The 27620-nt window shown below is 52.0% G+C and overlaps 1 protein-coding gene across 2 annotated transcripts; it reads right to left on the bottom strand.

The window, feature by feature from the left end:
* Positions 1 to 278: 278 nt before the first annotated feature.
* FAM107A (family with sequence similarity 107 member A) lies at positions 279 to 27474 on the bottom strand (the record flags this gene model as incomplete). 2 transcript variants are annotated; one of them, XM_084269579.1, is made up of 5 exons in its annotated part: positions 279 to 386; positions 1458 to 1614; positions 4266 to 4440; positions 14273 to 14336; positions 27451 to 27474. In XM_084269579.1, 5 exons carry the CDS (start codon positions 27472 to 27474, stop codon positions 279 to 281), a joined length of 528 nt encoding a protein of 175 aa, XP_084125705.1. The 2 variants fall into 2 exon arrangements, with proteins under 2 accessions (XP_084125705.1, XP_084125704.1); XM_084269578.1 differs by lacking the exons at positions 14273 to 14336; positions 27451 to 27474 and adding an exon at positions 12796 to 12904.
* Between the last annotated feature and the right edge of the window lie 146 nt (positions 27475 to 27620).

The raw sequence follows: 27620 nt of genomic DNA, 5'->3' as shown, positions 1-27620 counted from the left end.
TGTCTCAAGGGTTAACCACGAGTTAGCTGGAGGTTAGCATGCACCCACAGTCTGGGGGGGGGGAACAGCAATTTCTTTCTGCACCTCCTCATGTGAGAACTTCTTCAGTGAATCCTGTACCTGTCCCACAGTGATCCCTTCCTGGGCTGGGGAAACCTTTTCTGAGCCTTCTACTGGAGCAAGTGTTAATAACCATAAGCAGCCCCAGCGATGCAGCTGTGAATGTCCACCATGTGCAGAGATGTCAGTGTGTATGTGTTAGCTCCTTTTGGCAGGAGCTATGCTGCTTTCTCGTCCCCAGTCACCGTCGATGTTCTTCTCAGGTTCTCCTTGACTTTAATGAACTCCGGCGCGTGGTCTTCCTGCTTCTCCTGCTCTTTCTCCAGCTGTAAGGAAGAAGAGTCAGGGTTATCACTGCATGCTAAAGGACAACAGTGCATTAGCTACACTAGAAGAGAGGGCTTCATTATAGCTGGGTGTCCAGTTATTGCCCAGAGCTGAATGAGTGTGTAGCATACACATTGGCGCTCCTGTTTTCCAAACCATGACACCAGAGCCATGTTCACCCTGAGTCTCTTTTGCTGGCCAACTGAAGCACTATTTATTCTTATATTATTTTTCCCCCCTCCAGGTAGGAACATCTTCATCAGCAAACCAGGGCAGCATTTCACTTCAGACCTGGCATGGAGGAGGAAGGAGATTTGAATCCTTCCCAGCAAAGGAGGCCTGCATGCCTGGGAAAGGCTTGCATCATTAGGCTGTCATTTAATGGTGAGTAAGTCTTGGTACTGCCCCACTTTTATATGTGAAGTCTTTACGGATCTGTCCCTAACCCACCTTATTTCATATCCTTGTTCTTGCCTGAGAGTGCTGAGCTTTGATTTGCAAGTCATCTTGACTTGGCGGTATTGTTGCAAGGGACCTGTCCTGTACCTCATTAAATAAACTAGTTTAATCCATTTGCAGTGCAACTGCTGGCAGGTAGGATGGGGAGTGACTTTCTTTTCAGTGGCAACAAGCAGACGTCCTGCTTGCAGTGGATTTGGGTAAAAGGGCAGACTCAGAGAGCGCCCGGGGCATGGCTCTGCTGCTGACAAGCATCCACGCTGAATATTGCTCTCCCCAGGTATATTTTTGGCCAGAGTGCATTCCAGCCACCACTCCCAAAAGCAGCTTGGGTGTGATTGCAGCAGGGTTTGTGCCTTCCAGTATGTCTTCAGCCTCTCATGTTGCACCCCAGGGTCCTGAGCACCCATGTGGTGGGTGCTGCAACTGGAAAGCATGCTCCATGGACATTGTGTGGGATCCAGAGGGGACCCAGGGGCCATTAGTGCATGATGTTGGGCTCCTGGGAAAAGCGGTATGAACCAAGTGAATCCCACTGTCAGGATGAGGGGAGGGTGCTGCAGCTGCATGGGGCAGCAGTGAAGGATGTACCGGGGATGACCAAAAACTACCTGGTCCAGCCTCTGGTGCCTCTTTAGAAGCTCTTTTTCAAAAGGAGACTGCAATTTCTTTGCCTCCTCCTCTTCCTTCTTCTGCCTGATGAGCTGGTTTCGCCGTCGGTGCTCGAGTACCCGCTGCAGCTCTGGCTTGCTCTCCACACCCAGGCCTCTGTAAAAACGTAGAAAATTAAGGTTTGGAGCACCTGCACCCCAGGGTATAACCACTGCCAGCCTGACCATCCCAAAACTCTTCTTGGTCCTTAATGGAAACATGGGAGACCTGATCCACAAGCTGTTCCTGGTCCACTAATGTATGCACAAGGCTTTGAGGGTGTTAGGGGAGCACCCTACTGCTGGGGAGTGGGTGGGCTGCCTGCCTTGGTTGGGCACAGCGCTTGTGGTCCATGTGTGGGGCTTGTGGAGCGGGAAGTTACATTGAGGTGCTACAGCCTTGTGGTCCGGGGATGGACATTGGGCCTTTGGTTGGCTCCTCCTGTTACTGGTCGGAATGATGTCAGAGAGGGAGCCGGCTGCGTTAAATGATGACGATTTTTTTCCCACCAGCAGGGGTAGTCATAGGGCTGCAGGAATTGTCCCGGCAGCTCCTTCCCTCCCACTTGCCTCCCAGCTCTGCAGCAGAGCTGGGCCAGCGATCACCCCGGTGACATGGAGAGTTTAGGTCAAGAGGCCAAATGCCCTTTTTTCCTGGATGCCGGAGCGCGGGCACATGGTTCCCCTTCAGGGGGGGTTCCCCTCCAGCCACCCCATTACCCTCCAGCCATCTGAAGCATCTCTGCTGAAGTGGGGCTGCTCCAAGCCCTGTCCTGGGAGGGCTGGGTTAAGGGGAAAGGGGACATGGTGAAGAGATAAAAGAAGTTTTCCAAGCGAATTTCAGAATATTATTATTACATTACTGTTATTTCTGCCTTTTGCTTTATGGTGGTTCATGGCAGCACCAGTGAAGGTAGCCATAGCACTGGCCCCAGAGCTTTTGTGATGTTTTTGTCAAGTCAGGAAGAACCCAGCCACTGCAGAGATGCTTTTCCAAGGTTTGAGAGAGAGAAAACCCACCTTGGCTTGCTGGGGACACAGCTTGCAATATTGCCTGTGGATTTGTTACTACTCTTCAATGTAATCAGCCTGTGTTGTTGGTACCCAGAGGTGTTGACTAAGATAAGGGTTTTGCTGCACAAGCTTCTGATTTGAGTTGCCTTTCCCTGCTGCTTACAGGGGAAAAAAACAACAGCAAAGGAGGGACAGGAACAAGTTGTAGATCCTCCTCTCTTCCCTTCTCCCCTCACGCAGTAGTAATGTAGCAGGAAGCAAAACTGGTGGATCAAGAGTAACAAGAAACCAGCAATGAAGGGTTATTGTTTGCAGTAAGGCTTGTTTCACATATTTGCTGGAAAATGTTTGGGTAGTCAGAGCTGAAGCAGGTTTAACTTGATGCCTGAGATGTACAGGACTGAACTGAGGGTGGAGAGGAGTTGCAGGATGGCTACAATGGGGCTGCCTCCTGGTATTGTCTAGTGGCACATGGGGATATGGCACGGTGGTGGGCACAGGACTTGAGTACAAAGTGACGATGCACTTTGTATGTGCCAGTTTGAAGTTCAGCTCAGCCCGGTGCCATGGGGTCTATACCCTGCCTGCTGCCATTCATCTCTGCTGCTTCTGTTGCAGGATTTCCCTGATGCTCTGCTCTGCCGTGGTCAGACTGCACTAACATTCTGTGAGACCAAAGCCAGTGCTGGTGGGTGAGCCTTTAAACTGAGCAGCATCACTAGTCAGGATACAGTCACTCTCAAACCAGAGAGCTCTAAAAGTATCTGGCCAGTACAGTTAGCCCTGCCTTGGTGCTAGGGAATGGTGTGGGCACAGTCCCTGCAATTCTTCTGATGCACTGAAAATCAAATCAAACCCAAGCCCAGGCAGTGCCAGTATTGATTAATGTACCCTGCTGGCAGGCTTGCTTGCTTGCTGAATTAATACATGTGTCTGGCTCTCATAATGACCGTGGGCCTGTTGAACAGGGGCTGTGCTCCTTTTAATTACATGGTCAAAGTGCTATCATGTCAGAGCATCTCAGGGCATTCAGCAAACGTCAATATAAAGCCAGCAGATCCCTTGCTGTGCTAAAAAGGCTCTGAATGGAATATGCTTTTATTGCACAGATGTTCAGATGCCGCAAAGGAATGGTGTGGTTATAGGTTCTCAGTCCCTGGTGTCATTATCCTGATATTGCATCCATAGCCCCAAAGAATTAAATTGGGGGGATAGGGTAGGAAATCAGGAATGTGAATTCTAGCCTATCTTTACTCATTTGATTTTTAGGGACACAGTGATCAGTTTTTTCCTTGTACAGAAGATCTCACACTGAGGCAATCCCAGCTTTCAATGGCTGGGTCCAGTCTGCACCTCTTGCTACCTCTGGGTTGACCTTAAAGCACATGGGAATGCTGTACCTTGCCAGGGGGTTGGCAAGTTGGTGACAGAGATATCAAAAACAGGGTCAGGGAGAACACACCGAGAAAAAGGGACTGTGTGGATGCCTCACATCTCCCCGTGCTTGTGGCTCAAGGTGGGTGGAAACAGCAGGCAGCTCCGAGGAGTGTGAGCCGATGGCAGAGCAGGGGGCTTTGCATCCTGCTTTTGTTTTAAAAGAGACTTGTGTCAGAGGAAAGGGCTACAGCAAGTTTTATGCTGTGTGAGTTCACAGGGGGAGGGATTTATCATGCCCTGCCAACATGCAGGCTCTGGCTGGCACTTGAGCCTCGGCTGCTGTGCTCCTCTCTGACCACTCCAGCGACCTCCTCTTACCTTTTGTGGTTCATCAGCAGCTCTCTGTGCAGCTCTTGGTGGCTCTTGGAGGCTTTTACAGGATTTAGGAGCTTTTTAGGCTTGATGAGGTCTGGGTTTCCATCTATGTAGTCTGGGTGAGTCAGGATATTCCCACCATCTGGTCGCTCCCGCTGTATTTCAGTGTACATCGAGGCTGGAAGAAGAGAGACGTGTCTGCATGAGGAGTCTCACCCTGCTGATGTGTGGGAACAGAGAAGACAGAGTGCCTGCCCCAGCTGCTCCACACCCATGTCAGTGTGTGTCCCTGTGCTGCTGCAGGAGTTTTAGAGTTCTTAAAAAAAACATATTCCCTTTATGTTGTTGATGAGACACGTATTAATTGGATCACTTAAATTACTTGCCAGACGCTCGCTTCAGTAGCTGCAGCATTTAGTGCCAAGGATTAATTAATGCAAGATAGGTCTAACTAAGGCTGGAAACAGCCATGGATGCAGACTGTGCTGAGCTACTGCTTTGGTCGTCCTGGCTGAGGAGGTCGGTCCCTTGGCACAAGGGGATGCTGTGGGATTTTGGGGGTTTCTGAAATACAGGCGTGAGGAAGTGCTGCTGTATCCAGAACCCGAAACCTCTTGTCAAGGATTTTGCTGATATCCTGCTGGCCCAGTGGTCAGGATTGAGCCCCATGCCAAGAGCAGTGTAATTTTCCCAGGCAGCATGTGGTGGTGCTGTCACAATTTGAGTGTTGCGGGTGTAAGAGCAAGAGCCCACTGTTCTGGGGGTGATGGCAGCTTGGGTTTCAGGCATACCACAGGGTATGTTCACTCTTGGTATTTTCTAACTGCTTTGAGTTTCTTCTTTACAAAAGAAAACCCTATACAAAAAGAGTGCAAAGCCCAAGTTTGTAAGACAAACTGTGTGTGGTGGGCTGTGTCTTTAAATGCGGAGCACAGTGGGGCTGCCTACAATTATTCAGTGTACGGTCTAATCAGGGGCTCAGAAAGAACAATTTATTCCTGACTATTCACTTGAGCAATTTGGAAGTTTACCAGTAAGAACAAAAAGTGCCAGGAAAAGGGTGTAGGCAGCTCCATGTCTGTAAGGGTCTCGTTATTACAGTATTTTTATGGGCCTACTGTGAAGTTACACGGGTTGGTGGAGCCGCGAGGAAAACAGTTGCTCGGTAATGCTGCCTCTCTCTCCTGCTGCAATCTCATGTATAAAAGGAATAAAACCCTTTTAAAAGGGAAAAAAAAAAATCAATGAGGAAAAGGCAAGAGAAAGCAGGCTGGGTCATTCTTTCACAGTCAGTAAGTGCTTATCAAATGTAAAGTGGATTGCAATCAAACAGAATTGTGTAAGGAATAATACTGCTGAAGGAATGATTCAGTATCAGGCAACTTCTCATTGAATGTTAGTGTGGCCAGTGCCCTACTGCTTTGGGAACAAAGGAAAACAAATCAGAGCCCATTACATGAGTGTAATTGGGGTGGATAGTTCGGCACATATTTAAAGGATGCTTGGAAGCTGGAACCAGTGATTTCTTGTATCGAATTATTCTCCTCTAGGATCATACATCACTGCTGGCAGAAGGGAAGGTGCTGTGGTTTGGTGTTTGATGGCAAGTGCCAGGCTGACACAAAGTCCTGCAGAGCTGGACTCCACAGAGTTAAAACCAGTGCTGCCTTCCAGAGAGAAGCAGAGACTGAAGAACAGCCAAGGGTTAAGTTTCATGGCTAATTTTTGTTAGATGAAAGTCAGAGTTAGAACAATGAGAAAACATGTCAGGTTTTCACTAGGGTAAAATTGCTTTGTTTTTTTTTTTTCCTTCTGCTTCTTCCCCTTTTTTGGTCTTTTTTTCACAGAAGGCAGACAAAAGATGAGGAAAGAAGGTACAAAAGCAAAGGTTTGTTTTGGCATGAATGAAATGGATGAGTCCCCATTTCAAATGGCAAAGCAATGCCTTCATTCTTCAAACAAAAAAGGCTCTCCATGGAGTAACTTAAATAAAATACCAGGTGTTTTTAAAGGAAACTCCATTTTTGGACAGCTATACTAACAGTCTCAGTGTCACTGTATTGTCCTGTCACCTTCTCTCACTGTACCTGTGCTGTTGTTTAGACCCAGAGCTTCTTCTTTCTTTGTGTGCTGGGTACCAAATCCTGCCACATGGCAGGAGAAGGGCTAGGGTGTATTGATCTTGGATTTGCCCATCTTTAATCCACCTCCCGTGCTCTGCTAGGGGATAATGCAGTGAGCAGCGAGCATGGAAGGATTTACATGGCCAACCAAGTCTGAACAGCTAACCTGAATGCTGTAAATGGCTTAACTCTAGTGACTTTGGTGGAGTTTTCTGTACCAAGTAGCTCTTGGGCCCTGCTGCTTTGCTGCACTAGCTCCTGAAGCACTGTGCATCTCTGCTACTTACAAAGTACTGTTTTCCCCTGAATCCATGAGGAATGAGATTCCTTTTGCATCTCAGGAGTGGAAGTCCCTTCTTCCCTACCCCCAAGCCCCAGATCCTCAGAGATTCTCTTAGTACAGGCTGTCCCCACATCTACCCAGGGCTAACATCCAGTAGCATACAGTGCTATTGCACAGTGTCATCCAGCCCTTCAGTTTGGTCTTGTGGTGTTCCCACCCCCCAGACACCCCAGGTGATCAGGGAAGGGCCCCTCCCTGCCTTGGGGGACCTGCTGCTTGTGCAGCGTTTTGGGGGAGCACCACAGTGAGCCTGGAGGTTCTGAACTGGCTAAGACAGTCATTTCCAGACTGCAGCAATCCAATGCTGTGTGGCTGAGGCTTGCAAAGAAGCAGCAATTTATCAACCTATTTATTGAGTGCAGATGGGGAACTTTGCCCTGAAACTCGTAGAAATGAAGAAAATGCTGGGAGGGAAGGAGTGGGAGGAACTGAAGCTGACTGGGAGCATTTCTGGCCAGGCAGCTGTTAAATCAGCATGCAGAAGTCTTCACAATGAGTTCAGTTTGCCTGAACAATACTGCAGGGGCCAGGACACAGCAGGCAGCTCTGAGATTGGTTTTCACAGCAGAGGGCTGTGTGGACACCGACCTCTAGGGTTTGGCGTCCAGTAGGGGTCCATACTACTGTCCCAGGGACAAAGTCAAAGCCCTCACCTTGTCCCTGACCAGAACTGTAAGGAACCTTGAACCTCACTACAAGAACAGCACATTAAACCTTCAGAAGACCTTAGTCTGGAACAAATGTGGTAGAGGGACGGTTGAGCTAGATGATCTCGGAGGTTTTTTCCAACCTTAATGATTCTGTGATTCCACAAATCAAGGAAATGTCTATTTCTATTGAGAAAAAAAAAAAGAGAATATAAAAATATTGGTGCACAAAGCTTGGGTTATGCTGGGAGTGGGTTATGCTGGCAGTAAGGACAGGGCATCCTGTCTCCTGCAGGTTGGCAGATAGGGACCTGGTGCAAAATGTTTCTTGTGGAGTAGATCTATCATCTTCAAGACCTGATGTAATTCATGGCCATGTATGGGGAGACAGACTGCTATCAGGCCGCTTTTTGTCATTATTTATAGTGCTGGAGGTATAAATCAAGGCAGGTCTCTGCAGTGGATTTACAGCAGGATGTCTGGTTTTGCATGATTCAGCCGTACATCAATGAACAAGGCTCAGCTCTGGCACCTCCTTGGCCACCATCATAAATCAGCAAAAGGTGTTAGACATTTTTATATTCTTCTTGGCAAGATATAAACAAAAAAAATACATGTGAATGTTAATACCCTCTGCTGTACTCAGAAAGACAGCATGACCTTTTGAATTGATCTGCTTTGGAGTGTTGCTTAGGAAAAGCAGCCGTGTTTGCTTCGACATACTCCAGCCTTTGCTTGCTTTTCAATATTTTCCCTTTCCTCATTTGTAGAAGGCTGAGGCTTTCTAGGAAAGGTACGTTTCTGGGTGACTTCCCTGTAAGTAAAAACCAAGACTGCCTGGAGGAGGAGGCCAGGGCCACTGGCAGGTAGTTGGACTTCAACCATGGCGTTACCTCCTCTCCCAACTGTGGCTGTGAAACCAGCTCCCTGTCTTGAGTCTTGAGTAGTTTTCTAGGATTGCCTGCAGAACACATTCAGCATCTGTGAGATGGCCCAGAGACAGACCACTCTCCTGGGCCAGGGCAAGGGACTGGCTGGAAGAGAAAAATGATATTTTGGTATCTTGGTCTGTTCTGACCTAAAGCTGAGCCCAAATTCCTGCTCAGGATGCCTGGAAATGCTTATAAATGCCTCAATTCCTTAGACACTTGTGCTAAGATGATCAGTCCACAATTCTGGGGCAAATTGTTTCCACTCCTGATGCTCAACACCAGCCTTTTGGGGAACAGTATATCAGGCAGTTTTAGTACAGCATCAAATGCCTTTGAAAACCATAATTTGTAAAGAATATGTTAAATATACTCTACTAGGAGCGTAAAACACAGTGGGTTTTGGTGTTGAATGGCTCAGGGTGTTGAGTGGCTTTTGTGCTGCCTAGGGCAAGGAGAGAGGTTTTAGCCTGGTCCTAAAGAGGAGGAGGAAGAGGAGGAGAACTGGCTCATGCCCAGCGACAAGCATCGGGCATGGGGGGCTCAGCCGTGGCTGGAGCTGAGCTACACCTCCCTTTGCTGCTGCTGCTTTTTGTTTTCCCCTCACTCGGAGGGGATGCCCTTCCCAGAGGGGGTGGGTTGCCCTGCGAGCCCCTCTGCGCTGGGACCGCGGGCTGTGCGCTGCTCCCTGTGCCGCCGCTGGCAGCCGCATCCCCGTCCTGGCGGGATGGAAATAATCCCCAGGAATGTTAAGGGGATTAACGGCCCGGGAAAGGGCAGGTAAAGCCGTGGGGTGCGACTCTGTTTACAGCTGCCTGCCTGGCTCCAGCCATGATTCACAAAGGGAAAACCAAAAGAGATTGAAACGAAAATTAATCCGGAGCTGTCGGGTTTGGGAAGGTGCAGCGTGGGGACCTGGGCTCTTACCCAGCACCTCCCCACTTGTGACTGTAAAGGAGAATGGAGGGTGCAGCAGGACACCGGCGCTCGCTGCTTTTTGCTGGGTTTCATGTGAAACACCTCCTCCCCTTGACTTTTGCTTTGCCAAGCTCTCCTTGACGTCCTGCCCCACTGCAACCTGCTTGCCCTTCCCCTGTGTGGCCCTTGGCCCTTTTCCACACCAGCTGCAAACTGAGTTTCTCTTCCTTGAGCACTGTAGGCAGCAGCCTGGCTCCTCAGTGTGCCCTGCCCCATGCAATGCTGGCTCTCAGCATCTTTAACTCTCAAAGCTCTTGAGAAGAGCTCTGCTCTCCTGCAGCACAGGTCAGAGTTTAGCTGAAATCTGTAAAGCAAACCTCATTCACAGTCTTTTATTTCCCCTGTCTGCGCCATTTGAGAGCTGATTTTCCAGCTGGAACATCTCGGGAGAGATTTGGTGATAGAGGCAGATCGTGCCCAAACTGCTCTAATTAAAAATATTGTATGGAAATTCCTTTCTGAGAAGAGCACAGGCATCTCTGAAATGCCATCCATGTGAAAACAGGCAGTGGGTATTATTCTGGGAATGGGATCCAAGCTCAGAAGACATTGTTACTTTTAATTCTGTGGGCAAACCCTGTTATTTGGTAGACAGGATGAGACTGGGCAAAAGCCCCAGGATGCCCAGGGTCAGAGCCATGGGTGTGGGTTTGTAAAACCACTGACCCAAAGGACCAGTTCCTGGGCAGAAAACTTAAAACTGAGGCTACAGAGAAGAACCCCTGTTTTTCTGGATGCCTGGTGGAATGTATCATTTTAAGACACTGACAGATTAATGAAGGGCTGTCCTGCAAAGTGACTGCAAACCCAACACACTCAGTCTGGTCAGCAGAACTTGTTTAAAGCTATTTACGCCAGTAACCTGAGCCTGTGAAGTCATGAGAGTTTCTGACATATTTAACTGTAATCTTGGGGGATAATGTTTGCTTTTCTGGGCTGTGATCCCTGATGGCATCTGCTCCTGGGGAGCCTTTCTTTCCCTGGAAAGGCTGACAGGAGCGAGCCTGTCCTCACCCCCCAGCAAGGGTTTGCATGTAGAGGAGAGGCATGGGATCTTTAAATTAGCCTGAGTTCTTATAAGCACTGGCACACATACATTTCTACTTCTTAACCAAAAATTAATATGATTTTTTTTCATTTTAGACCACGAACTTCCACTCAATACCCTTCCACAGGCTGAAGTGGTGCTGGAGTTTGGCCCTACAGGTTTACCCAGGAGACTGTAATGGCAGAAGCGGTCATGCTGCGTGTTAAATCCTACAAAGAACTAACCTCGAAGTTTGGCTTGGGCTTCTTGAATTCATGGTATTTGCTAATTTGCATTATTTTCCTGTTGTTAATGAGTTGTATTTGAGAATCGTGCAGTAGCCGGGTCGGCGTCATGGGGCAGGGAAGCAAGTGCACGTGGGTGTCTGTGAGCCCCAAAGCTCTGTGTGGTGAGAGCAGTTTTCAGGTGTGTGACCCCACTGGGGAGGATCTGCTGCTGGGAGGATGAGCAAAGCTGGGCACTTGCTTTTGAAAACCACTTCCCGTGTGGTCTGTAGGCTCAGGGCAGAAGGAGGCACCCAGGCACTGCTGGCTCTAGCAGGGGAGATGCAGGTGCTGCCTGATGCAGAGGCCAGGCTTTGGGCTCGCACCAACTGGATGCCCCTAGGCAAGCAGGTGTCTGCAGGTGAAGCCCACAAAACACACCTCAGCACCCCAACTCACCCACGTGTGGCTGTTACACAGCTGAGCACAGAACAAAATACCTGCCCTTCCTTTGCAAGAGCTTAATGCCTGTTGTGGTTTAATGCCTTGGTGACGAAAGGTGACGATGTTAATGATGATGGTGATGATGTTAATGATGATGATGATGATAATAATAATGATGCTAGCCCAAAGATCGGCAGATGTTAATTGTTACCCTCCCTGAATGAGATGGTACTGGCTCCCATTGTCACCGTGATTTTTGACTTCCCTCTCCTCTGGTTGCTGCTGTGCCAGCAGCTGGGAAGCATCTCGTCTCATACCGATAGACCTGGCACGCTCCTCCTTGCTTGTCACCAGGCGACCGTATCACTGATAGATGATACGCGTGCTCCAGAGAGGAGGCAAAGAGCCTTTGTCTGCTTTTAATCTTTGGTTTTAAATAATTAAGCAAGGCTAATTCTGGTATTTATAATGCAATAGGGTGACTGTAACTCGATGTGGCCGCTGTCGAAGCGGTTCCCAGCTATCGGGTGGCTGCCTGGGGGCAGCAGGAGCGCATACCCTGGGTCTTCTCGCCTCTGCTGAGCCCTGGCATTCAGGAATAAACCCCACAAGGTCGCAGGGTTGGACAGGGAAAGAAAACCCCAATGGAAATGTAAACTGGGGCAGCTCCTGGCCCCACTGCCACGCGTTGCCACTCCTGCCTCTGCCTCTCCGCTGAGCGCATGCAGGGGATGGGGCTGCCCACCAGTACCGCCAGTGCTCCCCACTAGTACAGCCAGTGTTCTTCCATCAGTGGAGCCTGTGCTGCCCACCAGCATCCCTAACCTCCCCTGTGCAGCCAGTAGCCCCAGTGCTGCCTGCCCTTGCTGAGCACCGTGCTGGCACTGCAGACGTGGGGCCAGGACCCCCATTTATACCAGCACCGCGGCCACCTAAGGGGGGCACAGGGCTGAGCCCAGGCTGCTCACCCACCACTGGCTGCAATCACCCCAAATGTAGAGGACCCTGGATGTCACCACTGTCCCTGCTGAGCTTCACACTCCTGCTCACATGCTCAGAAGAAAGAAATCCTGGCAGGTTTGGGGCTAGCTGGACTGCCTGATGTGCACATGCTGGAAATGCTTGTGCAGTCAGGCAGCAGCAAGCTCCCCTCTGCCTGCGGGCAGGCAGGGTTAGGTGTGCTGGTTAATCATTTCATTTAATTACCCTGGACTGCGATAAGCAAAGATAACAAGGCTGGGATCCCACTCTGGGGATGTCAGCCCAGTGCCTTTTGCAAGTGGCGCATGGAGTGGCTTGGTTAGTTTTGTCAGGTGGTGGCAGATGCTGAGCAGGCTTTCACAGCAGTGGAAAACTTAGTTTTAATATCTCATCAAATGTTTTCCCTGTGCTGTTGCCTGCCCATGATAGACGCGCATCAATCATTAATGAATGTTTTAAGGTAGCTCAAAGGTATTTTGTTGAATACAGAGAAAATCCTCCCACATTGATTTGCAGGGATTGTTATCAGCAAGTGCCCCCTGTCCAGCCCGAAGCCTCTCCGAGGAGGGTTTAATCACAGCATGGGTTTGCTTGGGGAATTTCTTGTGGGACATGGGTCTGTTTTGAAGGGCTGAAGCAGAAGGGCAGCCTCTAAACCAGCTACTGAAGTATTAAGGGAACATAATATCTCAAATAAAATTTAAAACAGGGTCCAAAGTCACCTGCACTAAAAGTGTACGCAGCGCAGGGTAACCCCACCAGCAGCCTGTCCCTGCGGGGGGAGCGGGCAGAGACGCGGGGACCCCTCAGGACAGCTCAGGGGGGCTCTGGGCTTACCTGATTTCCGCAGTGTGGCCCTGGGGAGCCCGGGGGGCAGGTGCTGCCCCACACCCCACGACATGGGGCTGAGGTTGCTGCTTCTGCCTGGCTGCGCTCGCGCCTGCATGACTTTTTGGCTGGGTCCGACGAAGCTGCCTGGCTCCTGCCAGGTCTGTCTGGCAGGAGCGGGGAACGAAGTGTCACGTGGAGGCGGCTGCTGTGCTGGCGCTCCCTCTCTGTCACTCCTGTCACCCCACGGGGACCCCACCAAGGGCTGGAGCTTGGCCAGCAGCAGCCGATGGCCTTACCCACTCCTGGGTGCTGATCCCAAAGGTCTTTCTGCTGCCCTGAAAACTTGCTGCCTTTCCTCTTCGTTGCCAGATGATGTTTTCCCAGGACGGAGGAACAAGCTAATAATTCCACCCCACCCCACCCCCCTCCAAAAGCAAACAGTTCTGTGCGTGCCCAAGCGCCTGAGCAGCCCACTCAGCACGGCCGCTGCTGCCGGCAGCGAGGTTGTGTCCCTGCTCCACGGAGGACGGTGTCTCCTGAGCGTGCCTTAACCATTCTCCCGGAGAAATCAGATCGCCCCAGAGGAAGCCGCACGCCCACTCTCTTTAGCAACCACTGCAACAGCCAAGCCCGGCACCAGGGCAACCGCTCGAGTTATCGTGATTATTCCCCAGCGTGTTGCAACACCCCGTCATCTACCAACTGCTGCACGGTCCTGGGGGAACAGCTGCTGTACCCTGTGGGCTGCAGGAGGGAGAAGCAACCCCTGCATGGGGGTCACCGGGCATCCTGGTGGCATCAAGGCTGCTGCATCATTGCCCTGGGCTCCTGCTGCCCTGGGTCTATCCAGCTGGGATGCAGCCGCCACTGCCTGGATTGGGCCCCTCATCCCCATCCTTGCTGTGTCTGGAGGTACTGTGTTGACCATCCCTGAATTGTCATGGCCTGGGAAACCAGAGGCTGCAAAGTTGAGGGAGAAGAAGGAGTTAAACTACCCCAGCAGCTCCTTTGGCTTTTGGATGGGTGTTGTGGTCTGGCTCAGCTCAGGTCACCCCCGGCTAGGCAGCAGTTGCCTGTTGTTTTGGTCCTAGGAAGTGGCCAGGGATGGGACAAAACCATTTCCACTGAGAGAAGGGTGATACGGGAAGCTGGGGGGACACCACTGTGGTGCTGGTACCAGCCACCTTCCCACACCCCTGCACTCAGGGGTGCACACACAGGCACCGCCACATCTTGGCCTGACATTCCCATCCCTGGGAAGGGCTGGAGGAAGGGGCCGTGATGCTGCAGGCATGGGGCTGCTTAGTCACTTGTTTTCACCTCTCTGCATTTTGCTCCTCTCCACATCCCAGCATTGTATCCCCCATCCCAGCCATGTTTTCCAGCCAAGGGCTCAGCAGCGCTGGGTGTGAAGAGGAGCCCCAGCCTCTCCCAGCTTGCCTCCCAAAGCCTCCATGGAGCAGTGCTGGCTGCTGGCACTCACCGGAGCTGCTGCTCCCAGGCTTCCCGCTTCCACTCGGATGCTTGGACTGAAGGGAATATTCTTTCTGGAAGGAAAGAGAGAGAAATGGGAAAGGAGTGCACAGGTATTGCTCTCTTACAGGAGGTGAAATGTCAGAGGAGTTGCCAGTCATTTGCTACTGACATTCAAAAATTATTAACTTAATCTTTTTTACCTCCTGGCCAGGAGCTGTTACATTTAATTGACATGGAGCATCAAGTGCAGGAGATGATGGGCAGGCTGGTCCACATTCCCCTGAGTGTGGTATGTGCGTACGTGTGCTTGTGTGTGTGTGTGGTGAGCCCAGCCCAACCAGCCGTGGGTTAGGCACGGGCAGGGTTTTCAAGGTCCCATACAGATATTGCCCCTAGACCAAGGCTGAGGCAGAGGAGAGGGCTTTAAGTGGGGAGGCTGTGCATTTTGTCTGCTCAGACTGCAACCTGCCTTGCAGCCCACGTGCCCCATGGGCTTTTCATGGCCGTGCAGATTCCTCTCACACTGCCCCTTCCCCCATAGCCTGGATGCTTGCTGTAGACTCAAAGAAAAGATTTGCCTCAACTTCCAACTGAAAAAGAGATGGCTGCACATGTGGGTTTCTCCTCTTGGGTCACCCTTACACAGGCTGCGAGTTCACTGGAGGTGTGTCAAAGGGGGAAGGAGCACCAGTTTAAATCCTCTTTGCACTGCACAGTCAGGGTGGTTACAGCTGGCAGAGGTGGCAGTGGAAGGGGGCTGTGCTCCACCAGCACCTGCTTTTGACTGAGTAAAACATAATGGAAAAAGGCAAGAAAAATTTTCTGGTCATATTTCTGTCTGATGTGCCCTACTGCCTGATCAGCTGCACATCTGGGCTCCTCTCTGCAGGGAAGTGGGTTTGTGGGGTGCTTAGGACCCCCCATCCTGAACAAAAGGACTTTCCATAGCCAAGCTGTTTTTCCAGGACTTCCTTGCACAACAATTCTCTCTGCTATCTAAATTAGTAAGCAATCTTGCCCTGTGCTCCTAGTCTTTGGGATTAACAAAAAGCCTTTGTATTCCCTCTGTAGCTCCCTGAAGGTTATTGTGTGAAGGCAGTTGATTGCTGGGTGATATTTATCTGGAGTGGCTCCTTCAGACAAGGAGTTGCATCATTTGCCAACTGCCCACCTCCCCCCATGTTTCTTATGAGGTGGCATCATGTCCCAGGAGAAGGTGACGTGGGGAGCTCATCCATCCCAGCATCACTCACAGTGTCGCCTGTGCCCAGCACGGCCCCCTGTTGCTGTGAATGCTGCAGGGGTTTTTGCAGGCAGGGGGTCTTGTTTGGAGGTGTCACCCCCAGAAGAGCAAGCCCAGGGGAGTCCCTGTGCCAGGAGCTGGCGGAAGAGCTGGGTGGCCCCAGCATGGCTCTGTGGCACATGCGGCTGTAGAGGGCTCGTTTCTTGGGACTCGGCCCCTGCGCTGCTGAGGAAGTGATGTGAGTTTTTCATTCAGCGTGCACCTAAAGGGAAGATAACTCTCTGCTGACTCTATCACTGGTGTGGTGAATTCATGAGCACTGGGAAGGGGATGATGCTCTGGGGGACCCACAGCTGGGCCCGTGGTACTGGGGCTGCACCTTAAGACGGACTTTTAGCTGCTGCTGCGTCACTTTGTGAGTGATTGGGCTGCTGCCTGTCATTTCTCTCGCCAGTTGCTGTGGCACCAGGAGCTTTCTTGTGTGAACACGTCTCCTGTGTATTTAAAACCCCCAGACATGTCAAGTGAGTACCCAGCACAACTACTGGCGTTTCTGTTGTGTAACACATCCAGCCCGACACGAGCACAGTGACGGCGAGATAACGCTGCCGCCGGGACAGGCTCGCTGTCCGTCTGGCTGCAGCTCTGAGGACCCGTGATGCAAGCAGTGAATTACAGAGCAGACAGCTCTGCCTAGCCCTGCCTGCCTGTATCTTTATTAAATCTCTGCTCTCAGCACTGGGCTGGGAGTGCAGCATCGCTGCCGGTCGGCACCGGGCTCGCAATCTGCAGACAAAATTCTGGCCCTGCTGAAGTCACCCAGGGCTGGGACTTGAAGGTGGACAGTGTTTCACCTCCTGCTACAGGGAAGCCTTGGAGGCTGGTTAAACATTTTCTCTGCTGGGTTAATGCTAGATGTTGGCTGAAGTGCTGCCTGCGATGGGGACTGGCTGGGCAGCCCGGACCTCCCTCCTGTTCTGTGTGCCCTGGCCCCCAGCAGAAACTTCATGCAATCCAACTACAACCTAGGAAGTCATGCTGGTTGCACTGTGATGGTGACCTTGGTGGTGGCAAAGCCAAGGGCAGAGTATGTGTAAACTGGTGAGAGCACTGCCTGGTCCCCGATACCCTGTCACCTCTCTGGTGGGAACACACTCCTGCTAATCTCCGCTCATGCCATTAGCGTGTTTGTGGAGCCGGACGGGTTCTTGCACCTTCCTGGCTCACACCAGGGAGTTAATGACTGCCCAGATGATAAAGACTTTTGTCTTCTCCCCATGGGACAAAGCAGGGGATGGGTCTCTGTCCCTGACCCAGCTGGGCATGGGGATGGGTACTCCAGGAGTTAGAGGGTTTCTTTTGTCACAGCGAGGGCTCTGGTAGAGAAGGTGTACTGCATTAAATGGGTTAAACCAGCCTGTGATTTCCTAAACCCTCCTGTTTCCATGTGAAAATCACCTCTGCATGCAGTGTGATTGCATCTTGCCCTGAGTAAGAGGTAGAAATAAAATCTGGCATGGGATGGTAGCACTGTGCCCTGCTGCAGGTGACCAGGACGGATGCAAAGTGTGCCAGCCGAACAGAGGAGGAACTGCCCCAAACCTGCCGGGTACTGCCATCGGTAGCAGCATCCAGTATGTGACAGGCCCAGACAGAGAGCTTCTCCAGCAAGAGAGGAGGATCCTGGAACCACTGCTGATGGGAGTAAGTACCACTTCCAACCTCCAGAACTGCTCCTGCTGGGGACGGCCAGCCTGCTTCAACCCTGTCAGTGAGCACACCTACGCTTTGGCTGCATTAGCCTGGCTGTTAGGTGGGGTTAAATGCAGCAAAGCAATGTAAAGTGTAAATACTCAGTAGTCTCACATTGTTCTTTTACTGTTCTATGCTACTTCCAGACACCCTGGGCAGGGACCATTCCTGGCCCCAGCTCTGATGCAGAAGACTTCCCCCAGCAAATTCCTGGAGGTGGCTTCACAGGTCCGGGGCTGCTCTGAACCGCTGGCTCTAAGCAAGCATCCTCCTCCGCAGCTCCCGGCTTGGGGAGCGCAGTGCTCCTGCAGCTGAAAGCCAGCCGCCCTGGAAACCATTAATCACTGTTACTTGTCCTACACGTGGGTGCTCTAATATTTACTTGCAGCAAAATTGATAGCCAGTAATTTTGGACCATGTTTGTGCTTTGAGCAAAGCGCTTAGGGAAATGAGCCATTGGAGTGGTCAGAGCCACGGGAAGGGTGAGGAGGATGGCTTCAGGCAGGGTCAGATCAATACAGGTGCCATTAAGGTGTGCTATCACAGCATCTATATTGCACTACAGTCAAAGCCTGAGCTAATAAATTAGGCAAGAAATTGCTGCAATCAGATCGTGGTGATAAAGAGGTATTAAAGTGGGCAAAATGCCACCCAGGCTGAGAACTGATGTGACTCTCCCACAGACCTGGTTTTGGGAGGGAGGCACCATTGGCAGGGTTGGAAGCTGCCCAACTTATTTGGGTGTAGATGGGCTCAGGGAAAGGTACTTTGTCTAGGAGCTGCTGTAGCAGCTGCTGACATGGGTGTCGAGTGAATGAACACAGCCATCGAGTAAAACAGCCTTACTGCTTAACCCAGAGGCTTTAAGAGAAGTTGTCATGATCTGGAACAAGGCATTGATGGTTGGCAGATAAAACTCAGCACTTCTGTGTGTGATGAAGCCGCAAAACATACGATTTAGAGGTTAGACAAGTGGTACTTTACCCCTGCTTTCAGTGAGCCCCAAATACCTTCTCGCTTCCCCCCTGTGCTTTCTGTGAAAACATCTCTTACATGCTCCTGGAGATGGAGATATGATCTAAGCTATTGCTACATTGCCCGTGTTCTTGCTGAGTTTTGGTCTGTCTGTGCTCATCTGCAGCAACTGGGACTGGCCTGGAGACCTCAGTGGAACCACCCACTGGAAGAAACTTTTTAGTAAGACTTTTTCCCACCTGTGATGTCAGCACACAGACATCTGCCAGCGCAATTGTTTTGCTGCAATGCAATTTGCTCCCCATTTGCTCAAATAAGCATCGAGGCTTATTTGGCTCAGCAAGCTGGTGGGCATGTTGGGCCAGATGACACCATTTTCTTGCTAAGGGGGAAACAAAACAAGCAGGATTCTCCAGTGCCTAATCATAGAATCATAGAATCATAGAATCATAGAATGGCATGGGTTGGAAGGGACCCCAAGAATCATAGAATTCCAACCCCTCTGCCACAGGCAAGTCCACCAACCTCCAGGCCAGGAGCCACACAAGGTTGCCCAGGGCCCCATCCAACCTGGCCTAGAACACCTCCAGGGATGGGGCATCCGCCACCTCTCTGGGCAGCCTGTTCCAGCACCTCACCACTCTCTTTGTAAAAAACTTCCCCCTAATATCTAATCTAAACCTTCCCTCCTTTAGCTTCAATCCATTCCCCCTTGTCCTACCAGTGTCTGCCCTTTTAAAAAGTTGATTCCCCTCCTGTTTGTATGTTCCCTTCAGGGACTGGAAGGCTGCAATGAGGTCCCCCCGCAGCCTTCTCTTCCCCAGGCTGAACAAGCCCAGTTCCCTCAGCCTCTCTTTGTAGGGGAGCTGCTCCAGCCCTCTGATCATCTTCATGGCCTCCTCTGAACCCTCTACAACAGTTCTACATCTTTCTTGTATTGGGGGCCCCAGATCTGGACACAGGACTCCAGATGGGGCCTCACGAGGGCAGAGTAGAGAGGGACAATCCCTTCCCTGTCCTTCCTGTTCACCCCACTTCTAATGGAGCCCAGGATACCACTGGCCTTCCCAGCTGCAAGAGCACACTGCTGGCTCATGTTAAGTTTCTCATCCACCATGACACCCAGGTCCTTCTCAGCAGGGCACGAGCTAATTCCTCACTGGCCTTGTCCAGAGGAAGTGCTGTAGTTTGGATGAATTCCTGAAATTTCTTGGGAGCTAGGGAAACTGGTGAACAACAACACCCTGTCTCTGGAACTGCCTTCCTGGTGCTGGTTGCGATGTAGCTGCTATCAGGGCTGTGGCAAGAAACCATGGGTGTCTCTCTCTTGCAGGGGCAGAGCGGTGCTGGGTTGGGGAGGGTTACTCCCCAGCAGGGAGCTTGACCGTGCACATTCCTCTGCTCCCAGCTCATTATGGGACACTGTTATTCTGGCAGGTTTTGCAGTCAGGACTGGCAGGCACCCAGGATTTGGTGTCCAGGCACATCCCGGTGCTCCTGAGCCAGCAGCTCTGAAATCTGCTGCTGTGGCGCTGCCTTTGTCACGGGAAGGGGTCTTAGCAGGGGGAGAGCCGAACTGGCTCTTGGCTGAATGCCCATCAAGCCCTCCAAACCACCCCAGCAGCAGCCCAGCACCCAGCCCCATCGCTCCCTGTGCCTCTCTGCTCCCCTTGTCCCCACACACCTGCCTGGGGCCGAGCAGGTTTTTCAAGTGAAGCTGTGAAGCTTGTGTTACTCCTGGTCCCTGGCCACATCCATAGCTGATTTCCCTATCGTATTGCAAAGGGCTTTAAGAAATATCAAGTTATTGGTGTAACGTTTCATCACTGGTCTTTTGACCTCTGTGGTGTTCCTTGGGCTAAAGCAGAGCTGGGGGTGGATGCTTACAGCCACTCTCATGGAGGTGACCAAGCAACATTGGGGTGGGGGGGGGGTTTGACAACGACAATTTGTAAATTTAGGCTTGCAGAAGGAGGTTGGGCTCTCCGTCTGGGTGCAGGGTCAGGCTCCTGTTCTGGGAGCTCCTGAGCCGCACAAGCCAGGTGGCCACTTTGCTGCCTGGTCGAGTGGAAAATTGCAAATGCTTCAAATAGTGCTTGGTGTTGTTTTATTCATAACGAAAACACAATCTGACACAGATGAGTGCTGCGCTGACCTCTGCCTGGCTCTGCCCACTCCCTCCTGAAACCCTCCCGGTGGGGCTGGCCTCAGAAGGCGAGCACAGCCTTGCTGCAGCTGTGAAAACCAGCAGAGTGAATCCCATTTCACAGGAAAAAGTGCCAAAAGAGCAAAAGCAAGGAAACAGCAGCATGGGAATGGGAGCTCACCATAGCTGCCAGCCTCAGGGAGCTCTGACGAACTCTATGCCCAGGCTGAAGCAGATGCTGCTCCCCAGCTGCACAGGGTGCTGTGGCTGGGGAGATGGAGCATGACGGGCCAGACCTCAGCTGAGTATTTCCTGCCACCAGTGACGGGGCTCAGCCCCACAGCAGCCAGTGCACAAGGCTCATTTGTCAGCACTCAAGCTGACTGTGAAGCCCAGCATCTGCCTGCAGAGGGGCTGGGGAGGCTCTCGGCAGCTGCCCAGCACAAACCGGAGCACCACATCTGTCCATCAGCATGGTGCCAATGGACCTGCTGTTCTCCCTTGGTCCTGAGGAAATCCTCACTGGCAGTTCAGTGCTTTTTAATTTGGTCCCCTGCTATGTGCAGAACACATAACGCTGTTGCCTGCTGGGACAGAGTGAAATTCTCGTCCTGCTCTCTGTTGGCAATACCTGAACAGCCCACCTCAGTGCTGTTGGCAGCAGCTCAGCTGTCGCTATGGATAAACCCTTTTTTACCTGTCTCAGGAGTTTATTTCTGCCCTGTGTTGTAGGTATGGTACCAGTGATGATGTAAATGTGCTCCATCATCTCTGGGGAAGCTGCTGACGGCATCAGTCACTGGCACAAAAGGGCTCCAGCAGTTTTGTAGAGAATTGCTGTCATGCTGCAGAGAGACCACTAAGATGCTCTAAAGCACCTTGAAGAACGGTGTTTTGTGAAAATGGAGTCTAATGCCATATGAATAACAGGAACAATATTTATTTCTGGCAGGGTGCCATGCTGTCCGAGTGCCACCCGGCTGCAGCGGCACCGTTACTCCATTTCCCAACCAGGGACTATGTGTTAGGGGCCAAGGATGGTGCTGCCATCAGAAATCTGTTCTTCTAATGACACCATAGTGTGCTCTTTCCTGGCCAGGGTCACTAGAGCTGGTCCTTAATTTGGAAAAATGGGGTTTGGGAAAAATGAGAGCAGAAACTCCCCAGCAGCCACTAGCACTGCCAGTAGCCAGGTGGCGAGGCAGAGCGGCCGTGGCTGTTCCCTGTGGGCAGCATGTGCCAAGGGCAGCTGGGTCTTGTGTGGGGGGACCCCAAGGGAAAGGGCCAGAGGAGGTTTGGCTGTTCCTGGGATGAGATGCCACTTGCCAGGCTGCAAATGGAGGAGGCAGCGATGGAAGAGGTGAAGCGTCTCTGTTATTACAGGGTTCGAGGAGGCAGCAGGCACTGCTCAAACAAGCCCCTAGAGCAGGGCAAAGCAGTGAAGTCTTTAATTGCTTTAATTCATTTTTATTCGAGGACCACTGAGCCATCCCAGACCTGGCAGCTGCTGCATTTCTCATGCAGTTACCTTCCCGGGCTCCCCATGAGCGCATCGACTACCTCCCTTCAGCCTGAGCCCTCCTCCCTGGCTCCCTCACAGCCCTGGATGCTGCAGGCAGTGTTGGCTGGTGCTGGCCAGGCTCTGCACAGATCAACCCCCTGTATGACAGCTTCTCATGCACAAACTGGTGACATGTACCCTGTTACCTTGTTGGCATGGGGGGCTGCATGTCCTGCACTTGTGTGCACAGCCCTGTGCTGCTTCAGGGCAAGGTCAGCTGTCTAGAGAGCTGCTGTGGGTATCCTGGCAGCTGGGTTTGCACCATGATGAAGGGTGCAGCTGGTAGCAGTGCAGGTAGGGGAGGGAAAAGCCTTAAACTGAGGCAGCTGTGTCCAAATTGGTTCCCTCCCTGCTCCGAGCCCATATATGCCTTCTGATGAAGCTGTCAGCCTCTCTGGGGGTAGGGAGAGTGTTGTGGTAGCTGTTGGAGCTGCTTTACCTGTGTGTCTGGGTACTTATAACAAAAAGGTAAGAAATAAAACTCTGTTCTCTTTCCAGGAGCTAGAGCAACCCACTGCAATCTGTTTGGCTTCTAAGGGCTGGGAGGCTGCAGTGTTTTATTTTACTTTCTTTGAAAGCTACAAAGCCTGGAGCACTTTAATTAGAGTCCCCAGATGTTACTGCATGAGGAACTTTAAAAGGCTGAAGAAGAGGTAGAATAGGGGGCTGCTTTGGAGGCTTTGGGGCCAACTGTGGACCAGTTCTCCCATTCTGGGCTATGCTGTGTCAGGTGGATGAGAGGACTTACAGGTGTTTGCTGTCTCAGTAGCCCAAGCTGATATCTTCTGTGTGTATGTTACTTTTGCCTAGAAATGAGCATTTCATTAATGATCTCCCCACTCTCATAGGGCTCTTTGGGCTTTTCTGGTGTGCAAAGTCATCAGCTCTTGTTCCTGTCCTGATGAACTGAGGCTTATTGCAGGCAGCATCCAGCAAATCCTTCTCCCTGAGCAGCACAATGCTCCAGGACACTGAAACATTGTGTTTTCCAGTTGTCATTTGATTTTTGGATTTGCTCCTGGGGCCAGTGCCACCAAACAACTGGTGGCATTCAGTGGCTGTCAGAGGGACTTGTTCTGCTCATGGGCCTTGGCACCTGCTACCCCCTTAGCTGAAAGCTGAGTGGCAGCCCTGGCCGGTGAGGGGGGATGGCCGCTGTTCCAGGCAGGGTCCTTTGGGGGCTCCTGTGCTGCCCAGGCACGGGGATGCTTTGAAAGAGCTGGCAGGGACACTGGCTGCCGGCTTTCTGAAGCAGCTACCAGGGAAAGCCAGGGAAACCCTGCTGTGCCTGCAGGTCTGCAGAGCAGGATGGAGCAGCGGTGTCCCAGCCCACTGCCTCAGAGGGCTGTGTCCCTATAGTGTCCCCTCGGGTGAGAGGGACTGCTGGGCCACGGAGCTTCTCCTGGGTGCCACAAGCTGCTGTGTTTCATGCCTCTTTCTCTTTCTGTGGTTGGGCTCTTCCATCCCTTCTGGGAGCAATTTGCTCATCTTGTTTTTGAAGTGAGTTCAGTTCCAGCTGCACAGGAAGATGGTGGTGATGGCAGGTCCTGGGGCTGCCTCCTTTGGCTCTGTGTTATCACTGCCTCTGTACCTGGACAGCCACCATGCTGGTCCCTTCATGGCATTTTCTTCCCTGTGCTCTGCTGCACTGGCATGAAACAGCCTTTTTCTTTCTCGTTATAAACCTCTCCTCTGCCAGCCACAGACACAGGCTCCTCTTGTTTGCTTCACTTGCTCCTGTGTTTTCCCAAACAAGGGCCCAGCATTTTTGTAGTCTGGTAAGAGTTTCTAAGCTCTTGAATGGTAAGAACTAGATTTTGGTCAATCTGGATCTTTCATTTAATATCATAGACTGTGAAAAATGTCCCTTTAGCTGTTGCCTTGGCATTTTGGAGCTCTGCTCCCTGCTGGACCATGTCTTTTTTGCAGTGGGTGCTAATGAAGAAAAGTGATGGTGCTGAGCGTGGTGGATGCTGCTGTAGATGGACCTCTGTGTGTGGACCTGGTGCTGGGATGATTCCAAGCAGGACGTGTGCATGTGGAGCTGAACTGGCAGGGTTGGTACTGTGATGCCTGCTTTCAGGTGTGCACCTGTATGAGGGGATCTGGGGAAGGGAGGAGTCCCTTGCTCAGTGTTAAGTGATGCTGGGACAATGACTGCTGCTTTCTGCCTCCTTCAAAATGTGTAGAAAATGCAGAAAATCACAACTTTTCATCTCTTACTTTCTCCCTGCATCTGTGAGCAGCAAACAGATGCCTTTTTAAAAATGAGACCATTCTCTTGGCAGCCAGGATAAGTGATTTCTGCAGAGACATTTAGTCAGAACGTGACCCTGTTGTTATGACCCTGGAGCTGGTGGAAGGGCAGTGGCTCTTGCCTACCTGTTTGAGATCCTCCTCCTGCTAATGAGGGGCAGAACAAGTGCATTATTCCCCCCCCCCCCCCCCACCTTTTGCAGTGGGACTTTTTAGGACTTGCTTTTTATTCTAAAGTGTTGATTTTTGTAGCCTTCACCTCCTCTGTTTGGTAAATTTGTGATTTGGTGGTGAGAAAGCTCCATGAAGTGCAGCAAAGTGTGCTGGTGAAGCTGGTTGGCAGAAGCCAAAGTCTGTCTGAAATAGATCTGTGCTCTGGGCAAGCTGTGCTGGGACAGCTGGGGAACTCACTGCGTGTCCTGAAATGGAGGTGGGTGAAAGACCAGAGAGTGGGTCCCATGTGAGCTGGGACATGAGTGAAAGCACTTCTCTGGCCAGGCTGTGTGATGCCCTTACCAGTGAGGTGAGTTGTGTTCATGAGGGAATCCCCCAGCAGCTCCCAGAAATGCTGGTCCCATCCTTTTGCAACACTCAGAGGAGTTCTAAAGGATGCTCTAAGAGCCCTTGTTTTCAGCATGGGCAGCCAGATGCTGTGGTCTGCCTGAACAAGCAGATCCTCTCTCCCTGGCGTGCTGCCTCGTGTTGTTTCAAAGCGGCCACGGAGCAAAGCTCCAGCTCGGTGGCAGGGCTAATCTCTGCTCATCTGACATTACTGTAAACTGACACTCTTGGGAATTTGGGGACAGAAAACTTTCCCTGGGGAAACAGCCGCCAGGAAACCCTGCCTTGAGGAACTGGGGAGAGGAGGAGCAAAGGTGCAGGTGCCTGGAAACCACCATCCTGCTCCCTGGGGCACTGGGAGCATCTGCCTGGGCACCCTGGGGAGCTGCTGCTCCCGGGGATGCTGCGCTTGTGGGATTATTTAAAAGTGGCTTGCTGTGGTTAGAGGGATGTTCCTGTGCTCAGCCAGGCTGGAGTTCTGCAGAGCAGAGGAATCGGCAGGGAATAGGTCCTGGCTCCATAGCAGCCCTGTCAAAGGCCTTGCCTTGAAGTGAAGGGTGCCCTGGCAGGGGATTGCATCCTGCTGGAGTCCCGCTGTTGGTTTGTACCCGCGGGACAGTGGTGATACCAGAACAGGTTTTTTGGGAGCAGCTGCAGCCTTTGAAAGTAGAAATGTCCTTGGAGCCACGCTGGCAGCCTTTCCGGCCCCTTTTGTTGTGGAACTGGGGAGTGCCTTCCACTCCACAATCCACTACTGTAATCCCCTTGGAGTGCTGCTCTGGTCTAAGCTTAAAAGGGGTGCTGTGGAGACTGCTAATGCAGGCAGTGCTGGCGAGGGGTGCCGAGCCTTCCTCCTGCTCGGTGCTCCCATGTGGGTCTCCTCCGGGATGCAGCAGGTGGATGGGATTGTACCTGGCACAGCCCCTGGCCTGCCCAAGGCTGGTTCTACACAGGCTGAGGGAAAGAGCTTTCCTGCCCACCACCTTGACCCAGCCTGGTCCCTGGGGGGGAGCTGGGGCCCGCTGTTCGTGCCCACCCTGGAAATACAGCAGGAACTGTCTCTTGTTTTTTTTTCCCCATTCCTCAGCAGCTTCAGCCTAAGGGTACAGCACCAACCCTGAGCCACCACGATGTCCCTGCTCGGTGCTAGCTGAGTGGTGGCACTGGCTTCTGTCAACTCAGGCAACACTTGGGAGGCTGAAAGGGGAGTGAAATATCTGACCTCCTGGTGCCTATGACAGTAGAGCTGTCTCGGAGCTTTCTAGAGCTGCCAGCAAGCTGAAGGTGAGCTGATGTGATGGGAGACCCTGAGCTTTCTGGAGCACTTCAAAGCCAGGCCGTTCAGTGCCAGGCATTGGGGCTGCTGTGTTTCGGAAAGAGGGAGCAGTGGGGGAGGCCATCCAAAAGGCACCCAGCCTGGGGGTCGGCTGGCTGGCATAGATGGCTCTGAACGCAGTGGGGCTGAACTGGGTGGCACTGAGCCAAGCCTGACCTAACCAGCTTAGTCCCCTGCTTCCAGTAATGCCCCTGCAAACACACCAACACCTGAAGGTTGTGGCCACGTGGGCAAAGGTCTGGGGATTAGCTGCAGGCCGAGCGCGGCTCCTCCTGGGTGTGCCATCACAGCCCTGAGCTGTGTGCCACCACCCTGACCATGGCTGCTATGGGTGGGTGCTGGAGAAACAGAGGGCTGGCTGGGAGCAGCACCTCCTGTCCTCAGCACTTCTCTGAATTCCAAAAGAAAGATAAGCAGATGCTTGCCCATCCCCTATCACCCCCAGTTTTCCTTCTGGCTTTTGATATCACTGACCAGTGGATTTCTTTTCGGCATTTTTGGCCCACAACAGTGTCTAGCTCTGGTTTTGGAAGACAGCCCAGTGGATTTTCAAACTTCTGCAAGGCACCTGCTTTGGATGTGTGCACAGCATGCAGGGTCCCTCGTGGGGCAAAGGGTCGCAGGGTCCCTATAGCAATAGATGTTACTGACTAGAACGGGGTGTGAGTGTGTTTCTCTTGGAGCTGGGAGAGAAGTTCCAGCAGCCTAATACCATGTCAGGGCATCACAACTGAATAGTGGTGATGCATCTCTAGCCACTGATGTCATCAGATGTGGAAGCAAAATGATATCCAACAGCATTCTTAGCACAACTGTCTCAAGCTGCCTCCACGTGGCTCTGGCTCCTTAAAGCCCTGTTTCCTTTTGGAGCTGTCTGGGAGCTCTCCCAGAAGGATTTAGAGGAGAGGGAGATGCATGTGGGTCCTGTGGGACCTGGCCTGGCTCCTCCCTGTCCCAGGAGGAAGTTGGTGGCAATTCACAGGCCAAGAAATACTTAGGGCTTGCTCTGCATTGCACCTGTGGGATACAGCTTGCAGACTGACAGACGTGCTTGGAGTGAGCCTGATATTTCTCCCTAAAAGCCAAACTTTTCCAGTCCTAATGCAATGCTCTGATCTCCTGCTCGCTGTCCCGAAAGCACAGCAGGCCCTGATGCTAAACCCATCAGGTGGAATTACTTAATCCAGCCCTGACAAGACACCCAGGAGCAGGTCTCTTCCCCTCTAATCCCTCACTGCCATCACATCAGCTGCCTTAGCACGTACGGGGCAAAACAAGCAACACGTGAGCAGATGGTGCCTCCTTCATCATCCCGCCAACCGCTTCAGCAGCCCTGAGTGAAGCTGCCCTGTTACCTTTTTCCCGTGAGCCGTCCCCATGGTGCGACGTGTCGGCCGTGCCCGGGGTGCAGGACCGGCTGGCTCCCCGTGGTCACCGTCCCCGTTACTCCCGGGGGGATGCGCAGCCGTGCGGCTCCCGGCCCCTCGGCGGGCGCTGCGGGGAAATGCGGGTGAAATCCAGCCCG

Source organism: Gallinula chloropus, assembly GCF_964237585.1.
Source record: "Gallinula chloropus genome assembly, chromosome: 12".
Lineage (NCBI taxonomy): Eukaryota > Metazoa > Chordata > Aves > Gruiformes > Rallidae > Gallinula > Gallinula chloropus.
Note: the sequence above shows the minus strand (reverse complement) of the source record. Positions and strands in the feature narration are given on the sequence as shown.